Source organism: Zootoca vivipara, chromosome 4, assembly GCF_965207765.1.
Source record: "Zootoca vivipara chromosome 4, rZooViv2.hap1.1, whole genome shotgun sequence".
Taxonomy (NCBI): Eukaryota; Metazoa; Chordata; class Lepidosauria; order Squamata; family Lacertidae; genus Zootoca; species Zootoca vivipara.
This window is the reverse complement of record NC_142587.1, coordinates 96,205,423-96,225,314: the sequence shown is the minus strand read 5'-3', so window position 1 is coordinate 96,225,314 and position 19,892 is coordinate 96,205,423. Positions and strand designations below refer to the sequence as shown.

The window sequence follows — 19,892 nt, the reverse complement described above, 5'->3', positions numbered from 1 at the left end:
GCACTCTCCTCCTCTTGCATCTGGTGGTTCTTTCTCCCCTGCTTACAAGCAAAGCCCAATTTTCCAGCTTCCACAGTCCTTCTGTCCATGACTGTTTCTGAGCTCCAGCTTGCAATTATTACAAGAGGTTCCTGCAGACTCAGATGGGCAGGAGTGGCTTGTGAGAACCAAGCCGTGTCTGTGAAGCATAAGCGAACAGCAGCCCTCGATTAGTCATGCTGAAAGGCAATCACTCTGCAGGCACAGTTGTTTAAATCGTACTAAATCTTCCTTAATCTAAACTCCCTGGGAGCATTAACTTCTGAGCGGTGGGCCAGGGAAAAGACCTGTGAACAAATGCCTTTGAGCTTTGTTTCATTTGCGCTGCTGCAATTCACAGTTCGGATTCTTCTTCCATCGGCTCAGTCTCATTGATGCTAGTTCACCTGAGTGGCCAAGATGCACGTTCTTGTTCTGACTGTTATCATTATTCATTGAATTTATATACCACCCTACACCCAGAGGTCTCAGGGTGGTTCACAGAATAAAATCAAAATATAAAACCACAAAATACATAAATACAAAATAAAAATTACACACACACCCCCCCCCCAAAAAACCCCACATTTTAAAAGGGCATAGGATGTCAATCAAATCAACCAAAGGCCTGGTTAAAAAGGAACATTTTTGCCTGGCACCTAAAGGTTTATAATGAAGGTGCCAGGTGAACATCCCTATCATTTACACATTTTAGGTATTTGTGATGGTACACAAGCACCTCAGAAGTGTGATGTGCAACATATGCCCCAAAGCAAGGGTGGGGAAAAGGTAGATAAGAATCTTCTGGTAGATTGCTTGGTTTTTCTGATTCCCAATTGTCAGACAATTTGTTTAGTCATTTAGTCGTGACCCCATGGACCATAGCACGCCAGGCACTCCTGTCTTGCACTGCCTCCCGCAGTTTGGTCAAACTCATGTTTGTAGCTTCGAGAACACTGTCCAACCATCTCATCCTCTGTCGTCCCCTTCTCCTTGTGCCCTCAATCTTTCCCAACATCAGGGTCTTTTCCAGGGAGTCTTCTCATGAGGTGGTCAAAGTATTGGAGCCTCAGCTTCACGATCTGTCCCTCCAGTGAGCACTCAGGGCTGCTTTCCTTCAGAATGGATCGGTTTGATCTTCTTGCAGTCCATGGGACTCTCAAGAGTCTCCTCCAGCACCATAATTCAAAAGCATCAATTCTTCAGCAATCAACCTTCTTTATGGTCCAGCTCTCACTTCCATACATCACTACTGGGAAAACCATAGCTTTAACTATATGGACCTTTGTCGGCAAGGTGATGTCTCTGCTTTTTAATATACTGTCTAGGTTTGTCATACAATAGCAGCAGCTTAAAAGTTTCTCCTCCTCCTCTTCTTCCACCCCACCACCCACCACCACTTTGCTGGACAAGAACGTTAAGTGAGTTTTTGTGTGAAAGGACTTGTGATATTGGTAGTGATTACTATTTCCTGGCTAAGCACCAAGCCTTTTCATTCTTAGTGTACATCTGCCTGTCTGAGCTGCTGTTTTGCAACTGGTGCCGGTTGGTGGACCTTGGGGTTCTAGATTGCAGATTTGCAGTGTAAATCTCTCCATATTTCCTCAGAAACAAGAGTCATGGTGTTCAGTGGTGCTCTCACATGTGTATTTGGAATTGCATCCTTCAAACAGCAAATGTCTTCTCTGGCATGCAGATCTTGGAATACAGCTTGCCAAGGCCGCTGTCCCATCTTAAGCCCGTGAAGGTTTACTCAGGTGTTCAGAAGAATCATGTGCTAATACACCTATTTCTCTCTCCATAGCTTAGATACCAACATGGGCTGGGAACTACAGATCTAAGGCAGACACTTCCTAACCTGAAGAACTTCCTGGAGCACGGCCTCATGGTCAGATGGTAAGTTTTGTGCATTGCAGTAATGGGAAGATGGGGTAAATGATTAAAAGTTTGTAGAACATACTATATATCTAGGAAGTTGCACTTAGAGCTCTTTCTCATGACTTTTTAGTTTCCAGTGTGTCCCACCACAAACCTTTTGTCACTTGATTGTGACTTGGGGACCAGGAGCCTCGAACACATATGGGTTGGATGTGCTGTATAAAAATAGGAGCTGATCTCTTGCAGGAGAATTAGAATATTGTGCTAAAGAATCTCTTAATTCATCTGAGACTGAATATGAAGCTGCATATTCAGGCAGTGTTGCTGTTTAGTCGTTAAGTCATGTCCGACTCTTCGTGACCCCATGGACCAGAGCACGCCAGGCACTCCTGTCTTCCACTGCCTCCCGCAGTTTGGTCAGACTCATTTTGGTAGCTTCGAGAACACTGTCCAACCATCTCTGTCGTCCCCTTCTCCTTGCGCCCTCCATCTTTCCCAACACCAGTGTCTTTTCCAGGGAGTCTTCTCTTCTCATGAGGTGGCCAAAGTATTGGAGCCTCAGCTTCACGATCCATCCTTCCAGTCAGCACTCAGGGCTGATTTCCTTAAGAATGGATAGGTTTGATCTTCTTGCAGTCCATGGGACTCTCAAGAGTCTCCTCCAGCACCATAATTCAAAAGCATCAATTCTTCGGCAATCAGCCTTCTTTATGGTCCAGCTGTCCCTTCCATACATCACCATAGCTGTCAAGTTTTCCCTTTTCTCGCGAGGAAGCCTATTCAGCATAAGGGAATTACCCTTTTAAAAAAAGGGAGGGGGGAGAACTTGACAGCTATGTACATCACTACTCGGAAAACCATAGCTTTAACTATACGGACCTTTGTCGGCAAGGTGGTGCGAGGCAGTAGCTTTAGCTTTTAAAAGGCCAAGACAGGTTTTCTAAAGCCTCTGGAACTTGGGGAGGGGTCAAGAGATTGTGGGGCTTCCAGATGTGAGATGGCTGTATCTCCCCCCCCCAATTCCATATTTCTTCAAAGCTTCCCCCACCCCAAATGTCTATTGATCATATTTTTCGTACAGTTCAGCCACAAATGTGATGGCGTGATAAGTCCAAGCCTTGGTTAATTAATATTATGCTGCCTGGCATTCTTATTAGCCCTGCCACCGAGGCTGGGTGGAGCATGCCAGCCACCTAGCAAATAGATCAAGCGACAGCATGCGGTGTATGTCATTTGCATAGCTTAGTTTGCTGGTGGAAAATATGCAGGATTTGGCTTTCCCCGCGGTGGAATTCTGGTTTCCAACTTGAGGTAGACCCTTGTCCCTGGGTGGCTCCTTAGAGTGGCATGTTCTCATTATCAAGACAAAACACATTCTTTGCCTGGCTAATATTTCAAAACCTGTGTGGCTATTAGCCCTGCCTCTCTGGGACTATCGCGTTCCCCCTCGGCGCATGTCTATGGCTCATTTCTTTCTCACCTCCAAGGCTCAGATAGGTCCGATGATTCTGAACGGTCCCTCTTGGTACTTCCTTACAGTATAAATGGTAATGAGGCTTTTCATAGATCCTCCCTCAAGGGGAAGATTAGGGGGGGCCCGTTTCCAGCTAGGGAAGTTGGGCGCAAGCACGCTTGAGTGCCAGAGCCCCATTCACATGTGCATGTACGGAATGTTTGCATGCAAATGACTGTGCACAGATGGTTAAGTTGATCTCCAGCTATTACAATTTATGGCAGCATATATATAAATATATGTGCGGCAGGTAGGGCACACTATTGACTGCAAGAGTCTTTTGATCCGCACGGCTGACAAAGCATTGCCAGATGCCCCTTCGCTTCTGTCAGAATGAGATTGGGGAGGGTAAACCCCCTCTGCATGAATTTTCTTGTTTACAGCACTTCCGTGGGATTCCTTCCATTTGATAATTCTCCTGTGTTTGCCTTTAATCCAGTGTCTTTTGTGACAAGTGGGGTGAGATTGACAGGTGTTGAGCATATGCATTCCCACCCCACCCCCCAAAAAAAGAATTTGCGAGGAAGCACCCTGTTGAAGGGTGCTCCAGACCACGAAAGCTAACGCTGCAAATAAATACCTTGGTCTTTAAGTTGCTACAAGACTCTGCTGCTGCTGCTGCTGCTGTTCTTGTTGTGAGTTTAGGCTCATAGTGACTTGGCCTTCAGGACGCATTCGCAGACAACTTTGTAGCGCAGAGTTGGTCTGCCAGCTGGCCTGGTGCCGGAAGCCAGTTCCCTGTAGAGCAGTGTTTCCCAACCTTGTGCCTCCAGATGTTTTGAGACTACAATTCCCATCATCCCTAGCTAGCAAGACCAGTGGTCAGGAATGATGGGAATTGTAGTCCGAAAACAGCTGGAGGCACAAGGTTGGGAAACACTGCTGTAGAGCATGTAGATAATGTACGAAGTTACTGCCACAAGAGACAATGGTCTCTAGCCTAGGTAGTTTTAAAAGGGATTAGACAAGTTTGTGGAAGGGGGAGGTCCATCAGCAGTTGCTAGGCATGATGGTTGGCAGATGCAAGATGCTCTCAGAAGCCCATGAGTAGGACCTGAATGCTCTCTTCTCACCCATGCTCCCCAGCAACTGGCTTCCAGAAGCACGCTCCTCTGATGCTGGAGATAATACTAACAGCCGTTTGGTAGCCTTGTTCTCTGTGAATGTGACCAAACCTCTTTTAAAGCCTTCCAGCTCAGTGGCTGCCGCTGCATCTTGCATATATAGTGCCTAGGGTTAATATTTGTGATGGATGGGTGCTCTTGCAAGTCAGTCCTTTGTAGGATTGAGCCAAAAGTCCCACCCGCCCAAACCCTTTTCCAGCTCTAAAGGGGAACTTTGAGATGGGTTTTTTTTGTTGTCGCAATAAGCTCCCTGATCCCATTTACCCACTTTGCCCCCTTTTTGCTGTCTGTCCATGGCAGTTACAACTGGTTTCTGCTCCTGCTTGGTCCACATTTCACATCTTGAGGGTAGAAGAGGGGGCTGCTTCCTTTCCTTGCTGCTTCGGTGCACTTCAGGTGCTAACTGGGACCACAGGTTGTGTTCCTGCGGTGGCGAGGACCACAAAACCAGGAAAGCACCACTGGCAGGGAAGTGAGAAGAGGAGGAAACTCCTGGTGATGGAAGGAAGACCGATTTTAGGACTGGTGCATTTTGGAAGTTAATATAGTCCCTCCTCTGAGGGAGGTGTGGAGGGTGGCAATGAGAAACCAGGCCTCTTTTCAGTGCTGTCTTCCACATTTGTGGAAATCTCTCCCCAGTGAAACCTGCCAGGCACCACCATTGTCATAACTGCAGTCTGGTTATGGTCTGTGTGAGCAAGATTAGGCCTTCCTATTCTCGTTGGATGAACACCTTTGAGGTTCCATTCCGTCTTTCCTGCGCATTTGGTTTTCAGCGACAAACATGCCACGTGTTTCCATGGTTGTAAGTCGCTTCAAGGCTTCTTGTGTTTGGGCACGCGGAAAGTAACAGCGGTGGTGAATTTAGGCACTCGCGGTGAGAATTGCCATTCGCAACACGCCCCCTGGCAAAGGCTTGTTCCAAAATGCATTGGCCTTTCTTTCTTCGAAAAAGAACGTATAACCTCTCTCTCCCTGTGTGCCATACTCATAATTTTGTGGTGTGGGTACGTCGCAAGAATCCCATAAGTGCAGTGGCCTCGATTCCATGATTCTTTGCCTTCAGCATAGGGGGGGAGAAATGTTGGGAACACCATGCAAGCTGACCCTTCCCCTGCACAATCTTCTTCAGCATGGAGCTTCACACGGCCTCTACTCCAGTTGCTGCACCGATCCTGAGCCCAGACCACGGCATCTTTGCCTTTCCCCCATCTTCTAAAGGAGAACCGCTTTATGTTGTGATTTCTGTTTCCCCTGCTTTCGTTACTGGCCATCTCCTCCTGGCACCTTTCATTGACCCCCGTCATTACTCTGCATTATTTAAGCTATAATCTTTAAAGAGGTGTTAGGACCCCCCCTCCCGCATTTCTGTAGTTGACATGATACTGGCCAAAGGGTTTGCCTGAAGTGTCAAACTCTTTGGATGGCTGTAAACCAACTTAAACACCTTCATTTCTTGCTGCCATGAGGTCATATTTGCAACCAAAAGGAGAAAAGTAGGGGGGGGTCAAATGTTTAAGTTACATTCCCGCCCCCCCCTTAAAGTATTCTCATACCAATGGGCTATATAGCTGTGCATCTTGGCAGGGGTCCAGACAATCACGATTTAGTGTTTTAACCAGCTGCGATCAAGTAATGTCCCTCGGAGGGAACATTTTGTACAGAGGGAAAGATACATATTTGAGACTGTGAATTGTACTCTGTCTTTACATAGGTTTTTGCAGGCCTTTTGCAAACATATTAAAATCAGGCAATCTGTTTGGGGGGTGGGGTTTAATCGAGAGTTTTGTTTTGTTTTAAAGAAGGATCTTTTGACCAGGAAGTCGGAGGCAAGCCTTAAAAAATGATGGCAAAAACAGCGAGGCAGAAATAAGTGCACTGATTTTGTAGCGCCGATTATTCTTAAAAGTGGTTTCTATTTGCATGTGGCTTCACCTCAAATAATTGTTCATTGTGGATGGCATTGTTAGCTGTTCTGATGTTGCCCTCCAGATGTTGTGCGCTGCAACTCATCCACTCCAGCCAGCATGGGCACCAGGTTGGAAAAAGCTAGTGTATACCTTAATTGACGTGAGCAGTGGAGATGAAGTGAGTTAAACATCCAGTTGACTTAGCTTCCCAAAGTGGAACTCCTCAGACATTGCCCAAATAAATTATGATCACAGTGCAACTTTTTAGACACTATCTCTGCCGACCCGCCCCCGTCCCCAACTCCCCAAAAAAATGTATTTAGGAATAGGTTGGGAGCAGGTCTTGGTCTTTAAGGGATTCTAGTTCCTGATACAGCATGTCAAAGTCGTCTGGAAGTTCCAGCATTTATTTGAATGCAAAATTCTCCTCTGAAGAGGGTTTCCTCTTCCAGGGTCTGGGGAGATACAAACGTAGGATTTCTTCGCTTAGAGTTACAAGGGAGAAAGTGCCTGAGCCTAGGGCAATTTGATGGTAGTAAGAAGATAAATCAATACAGGCAGCCCCTCATTTATTCACGTTCAATATGTGTGTGACTATGCATCGTTCCGAACCCGGAAGAGACCCGAAAACATCACAAAAGGGGTGGGGGCAGAAGAAGGTTTTGCAGGCATTTTCAGTGGTGTTTCCAATATACACAACTTCACTTAGACGCACAGTGCCCCAGAAGGTAACCGCCAAGTAAATGGGGAGTTGCGGGTACCTTACAGCCAGCTCTGGAATTCATCAGAAAGGGAGAAGCAAAAGTGAATGGCTTAGGATGCAGCATCCAAAGTTGAGACTTGCATGTGGCACTGTCTGTTAACATCAGAACGTGCAAGCTTTCAGGGTACCAGGACCTCAAATAAGCTTGGGACTTCTGTAAAAGTTTAAAACCTGGCCAAGTTGGATCAAGTCGAGAGTGACTGTGACCTGCCTTGTGCCTATGTTGCTGGTAAATTGGCATATGATTCGTGAGGTTCCCCCTCTCCCCTGTCCCATGGCCATACATTCAGTGCCACCCTTAGCTTTTGAGCCTCATAAATGAACTAAAGCAAAACAATACTAAATGGTGGTGCAGTGGATAGGAAGTGCGCCTTTCATGTACTGACAAGCTGGAACGTGTCCAGAGGAGGGCAACCAAAATGGTCAAAGGCCTGGAAACGATGCCTTATGAGGAACGGCTTAGGGAGCTGGGTATGTTTAGCCTGGAGAAGAGAAGGTTAAGGGGTGATATGATAGCCATGTTCAAATATATAAAAGGATGTCATATAGAGGAGGGTGAAAGGTTGTTTTCTGCTGCTCCAGAGAAGAGGGCACGGAGCAATGGATTCAAACTACAAGAAGGAAGATTCCACCTAAACATTAGGAAGAACTTCCTGACAGTAAGAGCTGTTTGGCAGTGGAATTTGTTTCCAAGGAGTGTGGTGGAGTCTCCTCCTTTGGAGGTCTTTAAGCAGAGGCTTGACAGGCATATGTCAATAATGCTTTGATGGTGTTTCCTGCTTGGCAGGGGGTTGGACTGGATGGCCCTTGTGGTCTCTTCCAACTCTATGATTCTATGTAAGAAACTTGGGCTCAGATCTCCACTGAATCGCAAAGCCAGGGAGAAGTCACTGTTTTCTTGCTGTATGCCTTTTTTCGTGGTTTTGTGGCAAGGATAAAAGAAAGCTCTGATGTTCCAATGGCATATGAATAAAATAGTGAGCCATAGGAGTAGGCATAGAAGCCTATTACTGAAATAAGAAATTGTAATCGCAAACCTGGAAGGGATGAACTGGACTCCACTGACCTTAGCAATGCTTCGGTGAGATAACCTTTCGCTGTCTTTATCATTTCTCCCCATAGTGATCGGCACCACATTTCCAGCTCCATTCCGGTTCCAAAGAGGCAGAGTACTGCGTTTGGGGGTTTGGATATTGGGTTCACCAGCAGCCACCCTTCTCCAGACAAGGGACTCCGAAAACGGGCCAACTCTGAGAACGAGAGACTTCAGTACAAGACTCCTCCTCCGAGCTACAACTCTGCTTTAACACAGCCCATTGCCATTGCGGGGGAGCCGAATAAGAAGGCCGGGTCTTTATCCTCCTCTTTAGATACCTCCATTGACTTCTCGAAAGAAAGCAAAAAGGGAGGGGACCCGCGCCACAGCCTGAACGGCGAAAACAGGAGCCCAAACACCTCCCGAGACCAACAGGAGTCTTTCCTGGGACCCTCTCGTGCAATAAACGGCGCGGCGTTGCCCAGCGAGCGCCCTGATGCGGCCACCAGTGACCAGCTGTGTGCCTTCCGGGGCAGCCTTGGCGCTGACCTCCTCTGCACGGTTGAGCAAGCGGAAGAGATCATGGGCATGGAAGCGACGGGCTTCGGCACCGGAGACCAGCTCGAAGCCTTTAACTACATCCCGGTGGACCACGCCGTGGCGGTGGAGTGCGATGACCAAGTCCTGGGGGAATTCGAGGAGTTTTCCCGGAGGATTTGTGCGCTGAACAAGGACGCCCCCACATTCCGCAGGCCGCGGAAGGGTTCCGACAAGTGAGCTTTTGGGACACAGCGGTGCCACGTTTCACGAGGTGAAAACTATGTATCTGGAATGAAGATAAAACTTGCACTCATAATCCCTGATCAGTTACCGGGTGGGATTGGGTGGGCGGGCGGGCGGGGGAGAGAAGAGAACTGTCTTTATAGTTTTGGGAAGTAGATTTGGGTTGCACACAATCATGGTATCGCCACAGTCCAGGTAAACCTCTGCTGCTTCCTATCTCCTGGTTTTCCTAGTATTTACAGATTGTTCTGGCAATTGGATCAGGCCACTGGTGCGTTGCCTGCTTTTAAGTTTTAGATTTCTTTCAGCCCTTTGAACAGGTTGGGGTGGTGGAAAATTTAAGTCAAACGCTTAGCTGAAGACATACAGGGGTGAATGTGTACGCCGTTGTGCACCACACGTTCTCTCTCTTCCCCAACAGCTTTTTTGCCTTCAGGTCTTGCCGCCCTTCCTGCTTCAGGGGCAAGATGCCCTGTCAAATCCAGTAAGAACTCCTTTCCCTACACAATGTTATCTCCTTGGGTCATGTGCAGGAGATATGCCCGGCATATTGCTCCCATTGCTTCTAGGTAGAAAATTTGAGTGGGGGTGGGGGTGGAGAGGGAAGCTCTGTGGGCTTAGGTCTTACCCCAGCCTTATCACTGTGTGGCCAGTTTAGGAAGAAATACAGTTCCGGCACTCAAGCCAGACCTGAAAACTGAAGACGCTGCTTCTGCAGTTTGGTAGCTCTCTGGAGCACTTTTGTCTACAGGTGTGTCTCATGGGACCAGCAAACGGCAATAAATCAATCCATAGGCACATTAATTATTCCCCCCCCCAGACCCTATCAATCTGTGAAGCAGTATACAAACACGCAAGCCAGATGTTATATATACAGTGCAATAGGTTTTGAGATGATGTGAATGGACTCTGAATAGTGCTTGCTGTTGGCCATACTTAATAATATACTTAATAATAATTTTATTTGGTTGAGGTGGGGGAGAATCAACCAAACCTTCTGTACTTCTCAACTGGAGTTGTCCAACAACTTGGTTTTCCCCCCAGTGGAGCAAGTTTGACTCCAGATGAGGTAGTTTGCCACTGGGGCACGTGTTTCCAACTGCACTAACATCCAAGCGGATTTTGTGGTCTGCTTGAGATTCCCGACGATATGCATTTATTATTATTATTATTATTTTGGAGTTCAGGTGTGTCTGGCTCTTGCTTTCAACATTGTATACCGATGTCTGGGCTCAGTTGTGAGCTCACAAATAAATATATATAAATATAAATATATATATGTATAGCAGAATAAAAGTTTAATTTACTTCATGGTGTGGTGCCTGACAACTTCTTCCCTCTGCTTGCCTGCTCCTTTGAACCTTTGCTCTGGCGCATTCGGCAGACATCGCGACAAAGTTGAAGCCAACTGTTAAGGAAACAGTGGAACATGGAAGACAAATCGGCACACTCTTGGCAGCTCTGGTAGGCCGTGGGGGTAACCGTTTCTGTACAGCCCCACAGCAGCTAACTGTATTGAGATCAGCTGTGTTGCTTTCATTTAACCTTCCTTGGTGTGGTGCCTTCCAGCTGTTTTGTTCTCCCATAAACCCCAGCCAGCCGTTTACCCACTGGGCACCTTTTACAAAGGTGCATGTATCTTGTATTTGGGGTTTACTGGATGGAGAAGCCACATGGGAATATGAGCCCTGAGAAACCAGTAGAGAAACTAGGTAAAGGTAAAGGGCCCCCTGACCATCAGGTCCAGTCGTCTCCAACTCTGGGGTTGCGGCGCTCATCTCGCTCTATAGGCCGAGGGAGCCGGCGTTTGTCCGCAGACAGCTTCCGGGTCATGTGGCCAGCATGACAAAGCTGCTTCTGGCGAACCAGAGCAGCGCACGGAAACGCCATTTACCTTCCCGCCGGAGCGGTACCTATTTATCTACTTGCACTTTGACATGCTTTCGAACTGCTAGGTTGGCAGGAGCTGGGACCGAGCAACGGGAGCTCACCCCGTCGCGGGGATTCGAACCGCCGACCTTCTGATCAGCAAGCCCTAGACTCTGTGGCTTAACCCACAGCGCCACCTGGGTCCCTGTAGTAGAGAAACTAGGGGAGGCCAAATCTGTCTTATTGCCAGTCCAAGTAACTTGCACATTTATTTATTTTTCAAACCATCATACCATTTCTGCATTGTAATACCGAACCGTGTACTTTGATACGTTTCGAACCACCTTGCAACGTTCAGAGAAGTGTGAAGCCTTGCGGATAGCGAAGTTCCAATATGCACAGGAGTCTGAGACATGTGGCTTAGGTCACACTGCCTGTAGGAATGTGCAGAGATCAAAGCATCCCCAATAGGCGCCTTGATATTTCTCATTTCTCGCCGACTTCCAACGAGACATGGAGAAGGGAGCCCTGTTTTTAGGAGAGCATTGTGTTTCCAAGATGAAAGCAGATGCGAAGGTTCTTTCTGCGGTGCCTGCTCCAAGGCTGCTCATTCAGGCTTGAATATTGGCACTCGGTTCTGCTATTGTTGCCATCGCAAAGTGATGAATGGGCAAGTGCCAACTGGCGCACAGCCAACGAAGCTGCACCCTTGTAAGCGACCTGAATCTCGCCCAAGGTTTTGGAGTGCAGATCGCACTGCTGTGCGTCTGCCAGACGAGTCTGTTCATTTGTCTTCCACCCATGTAATCTATTCAGTCTGTCGTCGTCATCTCCTTCAACATGCATTTGTGAGGAACCAAATAGTAAAGATTAGATCCTATTCTATTACAGTGGTACCTCTACTTACGAATGTTTCTACTTACGAATGGAGCTCCGTCCGCCATCTTGGATGCGGTTTAGATAGGATTTTTTTTTACTTACGAATTTTTAGATAGGATTTTTTCTACTTACGAATTTTTTCTCCCAATGCATTCCTATGGGATTCGACTTACAAATTTTTACTACTTACAAATGTGCGTTTGGAACGCATTAAATTTGTAAGTAGAGGTACCACTGTATTATTCTTTGCATTTATATCCCCCTATTCTCTCTAAGGAGCTCAATGTGACATAACAGGGTTCTCCCCCTCATTTAATCTCCTGCTCCAATCCTGTGAGATCGGTTACGGCGAGAGGCAGTGACTGGCCTGAGGTTACACCCAGTGAGCTTCATGGCCGAGTGGGAATTCGAACCCCGGTCTCCCAGGTCCTAGTCTAACACTCTAACCACAATACTATGCTGGCAGTTCACTTGTACAACAAGAAACAGGGACTGTGGTCTAAACCAGGCACCCCCAAACTTCGGTCCTCCAGATGTTTTGGACTACAGTTCCCATCATCCCTGACCACTGGTCCTGTTAGCTAAGGATCATGGGAGTTGTAGGCCAAAACATCCGGAGGGCCACAGTTTGGGGATGCCTGATCTAAACCATTGAGCTTCTTGGGCTTGTCAGTCAGAAGGTCGGCCGTTTAAATCTCCGTGATGGGGTGAACTCCCGTTGTTCTGTCCCAGCTCCTGCCAACCTACCAGTTCAAAAGCATGCCAGTGCAAGTAGATAAATAGGTACCACTGTGGTGGGAAGGTAACGGCGTTTCCGGGTGCTCTGGCTTCCGTCACGGTGTCCATTGTGCCAGAAGCGGTTTAGTCCTGCTGGCCACATGACCTGGAAAGCTATCTGTGGACAATCGCTGGCTCCCTCGTCCTGAAAGTGAGATGAGCGCCGCAACCCCATAGTCGCCTTTGACTGGACTTAATCGTCCAGGGGTCCTTTACCTTTTACAACAAGATGACTGTTACTACCATTATTCCGTTGTCTCTTACTTGCCCTTCACCCGCAGATCCCAGGGCAGGCTACAGCAGTTTAATTTTAAAAAACACAAAAAACAGTTCAGACATATTACATTCACAATGATAGGGTTGGTCCTAAAACCACACGTCTCAGATGTCAAAGATCAGGATAAAGAAGCCTGTGTGAAATCAGACTACCACTCGACAGATCTCAGAGGTTGGTGGCACAGCTTAATGGAGGTTTTCGAACAGAAGGCGTGTGACTAATTCCTGCATTCCAGGGGGCTGGACTAGATGGCCCTCGGGGGTCCTTTCCAACACACTGATTCTATGATTCCTTCTCTAGTTAAGTCTACACATCGCTTTTTGGACCTTCCAGAGATGCTGCGCAGCTGGAATAACAGACCCACGGAGCATTCTGGGGCTAGGCGCCATATGGGTTTGTAGAGCTTTATGGAGTGTGGAAATGGGATGTTCGCACATGGAGGCAGGTTTTCTTAATCTTCCGGCACTTCCTGCGATCCAGGCAGCGGTATGTCTCTGCCCCCCCCCTCCCCGGCCAAACCCCCCACATTTGCTGCTGATATATCCAGACAGCAAAAGCAGTCAAGAGATAATCTTTAGCTGATGTAAAGTGGTATATATGCCTCGAGTAAAGAGGGGTGGTGGCTGAATTGTGTCACCCGAACGTTCGGAATGATAAAAATCAGAAAAGGAGATTGGAAGGTGCTCCAGGAGGGTCTCTGCAAAGTGGGCGAACTGGACATTAAAACGGATGCAATTCAGCTTAAGGGGGTGGGGATCCTGGCATCACAAATAGATGAATAGAATCTGAACCAGCTATGACTGACCATGAAAAGGAACTTGGGATTGTAGTAAGTAGCATGAAGGAAATCTCGGCTCCATGTGCAGGAGCCATGAAAAAGGTAAATCCCATGTTGGGAATAATTAGTTTGGAAACGAAGTTTCCCGTATTGCAATGCTGTATGGCCACACTATGGTACAGGTCTGGTCGAGGCACCTCAAAAAGTTGTGACAATGGAAAATAAACAGGTACGGAAGTATTTAGACACACACGTATGCACACACACACTCAAAAGTCATTAGCAGTAATCCTGATTTAAACATTTATAGTAATATAAGCAGTCCATATGTCTCAATAGATAGCCAAATGAGATTAATGTTGATAAGATATACATTCAGTTCTAGAAAGGGCAGCAAGTTCCTGAGGTTGAGTCGGAATCTCCTTTCTTGTAACTGGAAGCCACGGGTTCGAGTCCTACCTTCCACAGCAGGAGAAAACAAGCTTGCTCCATTTCCCATGTGACAGCTCTTGGGGTATTTGACAATTTCATAACAGTGCCGCCTTCAGGGCAATTGAGAAAGGAAGGCAGGAAGAAGTGGCAAGCTTGCATCGATCCCTTGCTGGCAGGGACACTGAGCACCGATTGTTGCAGGATTTCCCCCTTTGCTATCTGGCTAGCCTCAGTCCTGAGTTCCTGACAAGCCGCCCCAGGGTATATTAAGACACAGACTTATTTTTATGCCGTAATCCGAATTGACGGTCAGGGTTAGGCTGCGCAATAAATTTGTTATGGCTAACCCCTCCATTGGGCAGCTGGATTTCCTGTTGGCGAGTCGAGGAGGAGGGGATTAGCCCTCGAAGCAAAGGCTTCGGAAAATGCGTCTGCAGGTAAGAGCTTAATTTTAATAAGTAGTGTCAGTGTTTATTCCCAGGAAACAGCTGGAATTTCAGGGTTTGCCAGCGGGCTGAGAATGGTGTTTATGGATAGAGTCCCATCTCCAAATCCTTAGGGCAGCCTTCGGTTTGCTGAGAGGCCCAAACCTGCGCCTGTTTACTCAAAGGAAATCCCAGTTTGTTCCTGTGCTGCGTCGAGAAATATTGAGGCCGTTTGGGGGTCCTCTCCGTCTTTCCAAACATCGTGTCAAATGAGCATTTTTTCCAAAGTATAATTTATCATTTTTATATACACTATTAAAGCTGAGCCAAACATGCTTAGAAGGCTGGGTCGTGGGGGATGTGGAACTGGCCTCTCTTTTGCATTATGGGATGTTTGGGGAGGGCAAGGTGGATTTCCACAATACTTAACCCCCCTCCAGATTGTCTCAGAAATTGGGCAACATTTAAATTTCCCTGAAATGCTGCTTAGCATCACAATTTCAAGTCAGGGTATTCTAGGAGAAAACGATGACCATTAATCCAAAATTCATTTTAGAGCAGATTTGGGTGTAGTTGCCCAGTTGCTGCCCTTGGCAACTGATAAATGTATTTATTGGCTGTCCTATTCCAAGGGTCCTGCATGAGGCTCTGAATTACATATTTTAGAAAATGTTTCCCCCCTTGGTTTTTGTGTTCAGTGTTGCTTTGGAGAGCAGAGCATAAGCTCCGAAGAAATTGGAGGTTATGAATCTGCGCGGTTTTGATCCTCATGTTTTTACTCTCAAGGCATACGGCCAGCACAGGTTTTATGTGGGGGTAGCCAATGTGATGGCCTTCCAGATGGTTTTTGCTGGACTACAATTCCCATCATTCCTCACCACGCTGGCTGAGGCTGATGGGAGTTGGAGTCCCAAAAACATCTTGTTGTTTAGTCGTTTAGTCGTGTCCGACTCTTCGTGACCCCGTGGACCATAGCACGCCAGGCACTCCTGTCTTCCACTGCCTCCCACAGTTTGGTCAAACTCATGTTCGTAACTTCGAGAACACTGTCCAACCATCTCGTCCTCTGTCATCCCCTTCTCCTAGTGCCCTCCATCTTTCCCAACATCAAGGTCTTTTCCAAGGATTCTTCTCATGAGGTGGCCAAAGTATTGGAGCCTCAGCTTCAGGATCTGTCCTTCCAGTGAGCACTCAGGGCTGATTTCCTTCAGAATGGATCGGTTTGATCTTTTTGCAGTCCATGGGAGTCTCAAGAGTCTCCTCCAGCACAATAATTCAAAAGCATCAATTCTTCGGCGATCAGCCTTCTTGATGGTCCAGCTCTCACTTCCATACATCACTACTGGGAAAACCATAGCTTTAACTATACGGACCTTTGTAGGCAAGGTGATGTCTCTGCTTTTTAAGATGCTGTCTAGGTTTGCCATTGCTTTTCTCCCAAGAAACAGGCATCTTTTAATTTCGTGACTGCTGTCACCATCTGCAGTGATCCTGGAACCCAAGAAAGTAAAATCTCTCACTGCCTCCATTTCTTCCCCTTCTATTTGCCAGGAGGTGATGGGACCAGTGGCCATGATCTTAGTTTTTTTGATGTTGAGCTTCAGACCATATTTTGCGCTCTCCTTTTTCACCCTCATTAAAAGGTTCTTTAATTCCTCCTCACTTTCTGCCATCAAGGTTGTGTCATCAGCATATCTGAGATATTTCTTCCGGCAATCTTATTTCCGGCTTGGGATTCATCCAGTCCAGCCTTTCGCATGATGAATTCTGCATATAAGTTAAATAAGCAGGGAGACAATATACATCTAGAGGACACCATAATGGCCGGCTTTGATTTCTGTGGATGTGTGTATCCTCCATATTTAATAGCTGATGCTCTGTTTTCTCCTCCTATCCTGTGGAAGGGAGCCATGGCTATCATCAAAATAATTAATGATGATCAGAAATGCAGAGTCAGGGACTTTAAGCTAATAGCCGCAACATGTTAGCAAGGTGCAATTGAACATATGGAATAGATCACCATTGCCTAAGCACCTGAAGCAGCCAGTTTAAATGCATTGATAAGCCTCATCTACATTTACGTTAGCTGAAGGAGAAGGGATTAAGGAGCATGGAAAGAGAACAGGGAGACTCTTATTTTTTAGAAAAACATGAATGGCCACTGAAATTGAACGCCTCCCCCCCCCCAGACATTGACGTGTTTCAGGTGAGTTGAAGTGTCTACCGTATGTTCAAATCGATGTACGAGACTCTCTTTGGGTGGATCTACACACAGGAAAAAGCTGCTATAAATAAGTCGTAAATTAAGTCATTATAACGAAAGAAAGGGGAAAAACCGCTATGTAAAATCGCATAGAAAAGTTTTGTGCTCTACAGCGCCATCTGGTGTTGCATGTCTCCCACTTGGACTGCTGCAATGCGCTCTACGTGGGGCTACCTTTGAAGGGGACCCGGAAACTACAACTAATCCAGAATGTGGCAGCTAGACTGGGGACTGGGAGCGGCTGCCGGGACCATATAACGCCGGTCCTGAAAGATCTACATTGGCTCCCAGTACGTTTCCGAGCACAATCCAAAGTGTTGGTGCTGAACTTGAAAGCCCTAAATGGCCTCAGCTCAATATACCTGAAGGAGCGTCTCCATCCCCATTGTTCTGCCCAAACACTGAGGTCCAGCGCTGAGGGCCTTCTGGTGGTTCCCTCACTGTTAGAAGTGAAGCTACAGGGAACCAGGCAGAGGGCCTTCTCGGTAGTGGTGCCCGCCCTGTGGAATGTCCTCCCATCAGATGTCGAGGAAATAAACAACTACCTGACTTCAGAAGACGTCTGAAGGCAGCCCTGTTTAGGGAAGTTTTTAACGTTTGATGTATTATCGTGTTTTTAATATTCTGTTGGGAGCCGCCCAGACTGCCTGGGGATACCCAGCCAGATGGGCGAGGGAAGAAGGAGAAGGAGAAGGAACAAAATACCATCAAATGGAGCTGAATTGATGTTAGCAGAAGGAATGCTTCCATGAGCCATACTGGGGACCCAGCTCCATCCAGCATGTCCCTAAACTGTATCCTGGCAACAGCTATTACATCAGTCTCTAGCAAATAAAGGGACTCTATTGGCTCTAGTGGAAGACCACACTTCTCTCCTTGAACCAGTTCAATTCCTGCTGTCCATTTATACAAATTTTGTGACTTAAGTTTTCTTTCCCCCTCCTCCCTCCCATCCACTTTTCCTTTTGTGCCATGCCTTTCCCGCCTTAAGCCTGAGGGCAGAGACTTCCTTCTTCCTTCCCTCTGTGAACCGCCCGGGGAACCTTCTTGCGGCTGAAGAATGGGCCAGAAAATATCTCAAATAAATACATTTAAAAATGAGTATTTGCAGTCCCAGGGTAATCAGAAACCAGGAGGTTTAACTGCCAAACCCTCCAACTAATGCACAATCCGATTTTTCTGGATGCGCAGGCTTGTATCTCTTCCAGTCCTCCAAATCTCCCTGCTGCGACTCAGCCTGCCTTAGCGCTTAGTCTTGGCAGCCGTTTGTATACCTGTCCCTGCATCCTCCTGGTCGAGCCTGCAAGAAACGGTTGTGATGTGCTGGAGATGACCTGTTTGCTTAAATATCCAACCCTGGTATTAATCAGCCTGGCAGGGAAGGTGGACGGGAATTGCCTAATGGGAAAAGCAGTCATCTCTTCTGAATTTGCTCGTGCAATGGAAAGAGAAGTGGGAGGGTGGATCTCATGCCAAAGTGTCATCCATCCTTACCATGGAAAGATGCTGCAGCCAGCAGTGGCCCACATGATGAGACACAGGAACATAATACGAACCTGCTGGATCAGGCAAATGTTGCTGGATTCCAACTCCCAGTGGCCCCAATTGTTTGCTTGTTTTCAAATGTTTATCGGGTTTTACATTTAACAATTTGAGTCACCTAAATCATAATCATATACACTTAAGAGTGTATATGAGAGCCAGTGTGGTGTAGTGGTTAAGAGCGGTAGACTCGTAATCTGGGGAACCGGGTTCGCGTCTCCGCTCCTCCACATGCAGCTGCTGGGTGACCTTGGGCTAGTCACACTTCTCTGAAGTCTCTCAGCCCCACTCACCTCACAGAGTGTTTGTTGTGGGGGAGGAAGGGAAAGGAGAATGTTAGCTGCTTTGAGACTCTTTCGGGTAGTGATAAAGCGGGATATCAAATCTAAACTACTCCTCCTCCTCTTCTTCTTCCTCCTCCTCCTCCTCTGGATTCTCTGAATCCCTATACTTCCCTCCCTTGGCGATCACTGGTAGCTGAGTAAGATTGCCTTCCATAAACATGGTTTTAACCATGAGTCCGTAAGTGACTGTGGAGGCCAATTCTGGATCCACACGTCCTTCCACAGTGGGGACATAGGTTTCCAGGCGGGAGTTGATCACGGTGTGGATTTGCCAAGCGTTCATTCCTCTTAGCACGTTTCCGCCTTGCGTCCTGACTTTGAGCGTCTTCAAAGCTCATGACACCTTTGGTAAAGGCTGTTCTCCAATTGGAGCACTTGCAGGCCAGTGTTTCCCAATTGTTGGTGTTTATACTATATTTTTTTAAAAATTGCTATAATCAGGCATCCACACAACATGCCTAGTCCAAAGAAGTTGATGTTGAAGAATCATTGCTTCGACACTGGTGATCTTTGCTTCTTCCAGTACACTGGCATTAGTTTGCCTGTCTTCCCATGTGATGTGTAAAGTTTATCGGAGACACCGTTGATGGAATCTTTCGAGGAGTTGGAGATGGCATTTGTAAGTGCTCCATGTTTCACAATCATATAGTAAGGATGGTTGTACAATCGCTTTGTAAACAAGCATTTTGGTTTCCCTGTGAATGTCCCGGTCCTCAAACACTCTGCACTTCAGTTGGGAGAAAGCCGCACTTGCAGTGCTCAGGCGATGCTGGATTTCAGCATCAATGGCCCTTGTAGAAAGATAACTCCCCCCCCCCCCGGCCACGGGTTCCATAGTTATTCTTTTTTGACTGCATCGTATAATGTTCTCCATAATTCCTTAACAATCAGTTCTTACCATACTTCTTATTACATTGCAAGCGTTTTTTTTTCAAATCCTGCCAATGTTTTTAATTGTTTACAGTGTTCTTTTAAGTAACATAAAGTTTCCCCATTCTTTATTAAATTTGTTATCTTCTTGGTTTCTAATCTTCCTGGTCATTTTCGCCATCTCGGCATAGTCCATCATCTTTGTCAACCATTCTTCTCTGGTAGGTACTTTATCTTCCTTCCATCTCTGGGCTAGCAGCATCCGCCCAGGTGTCGTAGCCTACATAAACAGTCTTCTCTGCTCCTTTGGTATTTCTGGACCTAAAATTCCTAATAAAAAAAGCTTCTGTTTTCCCCCACAAAAGTTATTCTAAACATTTTTTTCAACTCGTTATAAATCATTTCCCAATA

General features: G+C 46.8%; 1 protein-coding gene across 1 annotated transcript in view; it reads left to right on the top strand.

The window, feature by feature from the left end:
• UVRAG (UV radiation resistance associated) overlaps positions 1–9,085 on the top strand; it is an 89,511-nt gene extending 80,426 nt beyond the window's left edge. Inside the window, exons 14-15 of the mRNA XM_060273928.2 lie at positions 1,823–1,914; positions 8,329–9,085. Of these exons, the coding sequence (XP_060129911.2) occupies positions 1,823–1,914; positions 8,329–9,019 (783 nt within the window). The 3' untranslated portion in view covers positions 9,020–9,085. The remainder of the gene's footprint in view (positions 1–1,822; positions 1,915–8,328) is intronic.
• The last annotated feature ends 10,807 nt before the right edge of the window (positions 9,086–19,892 follow it).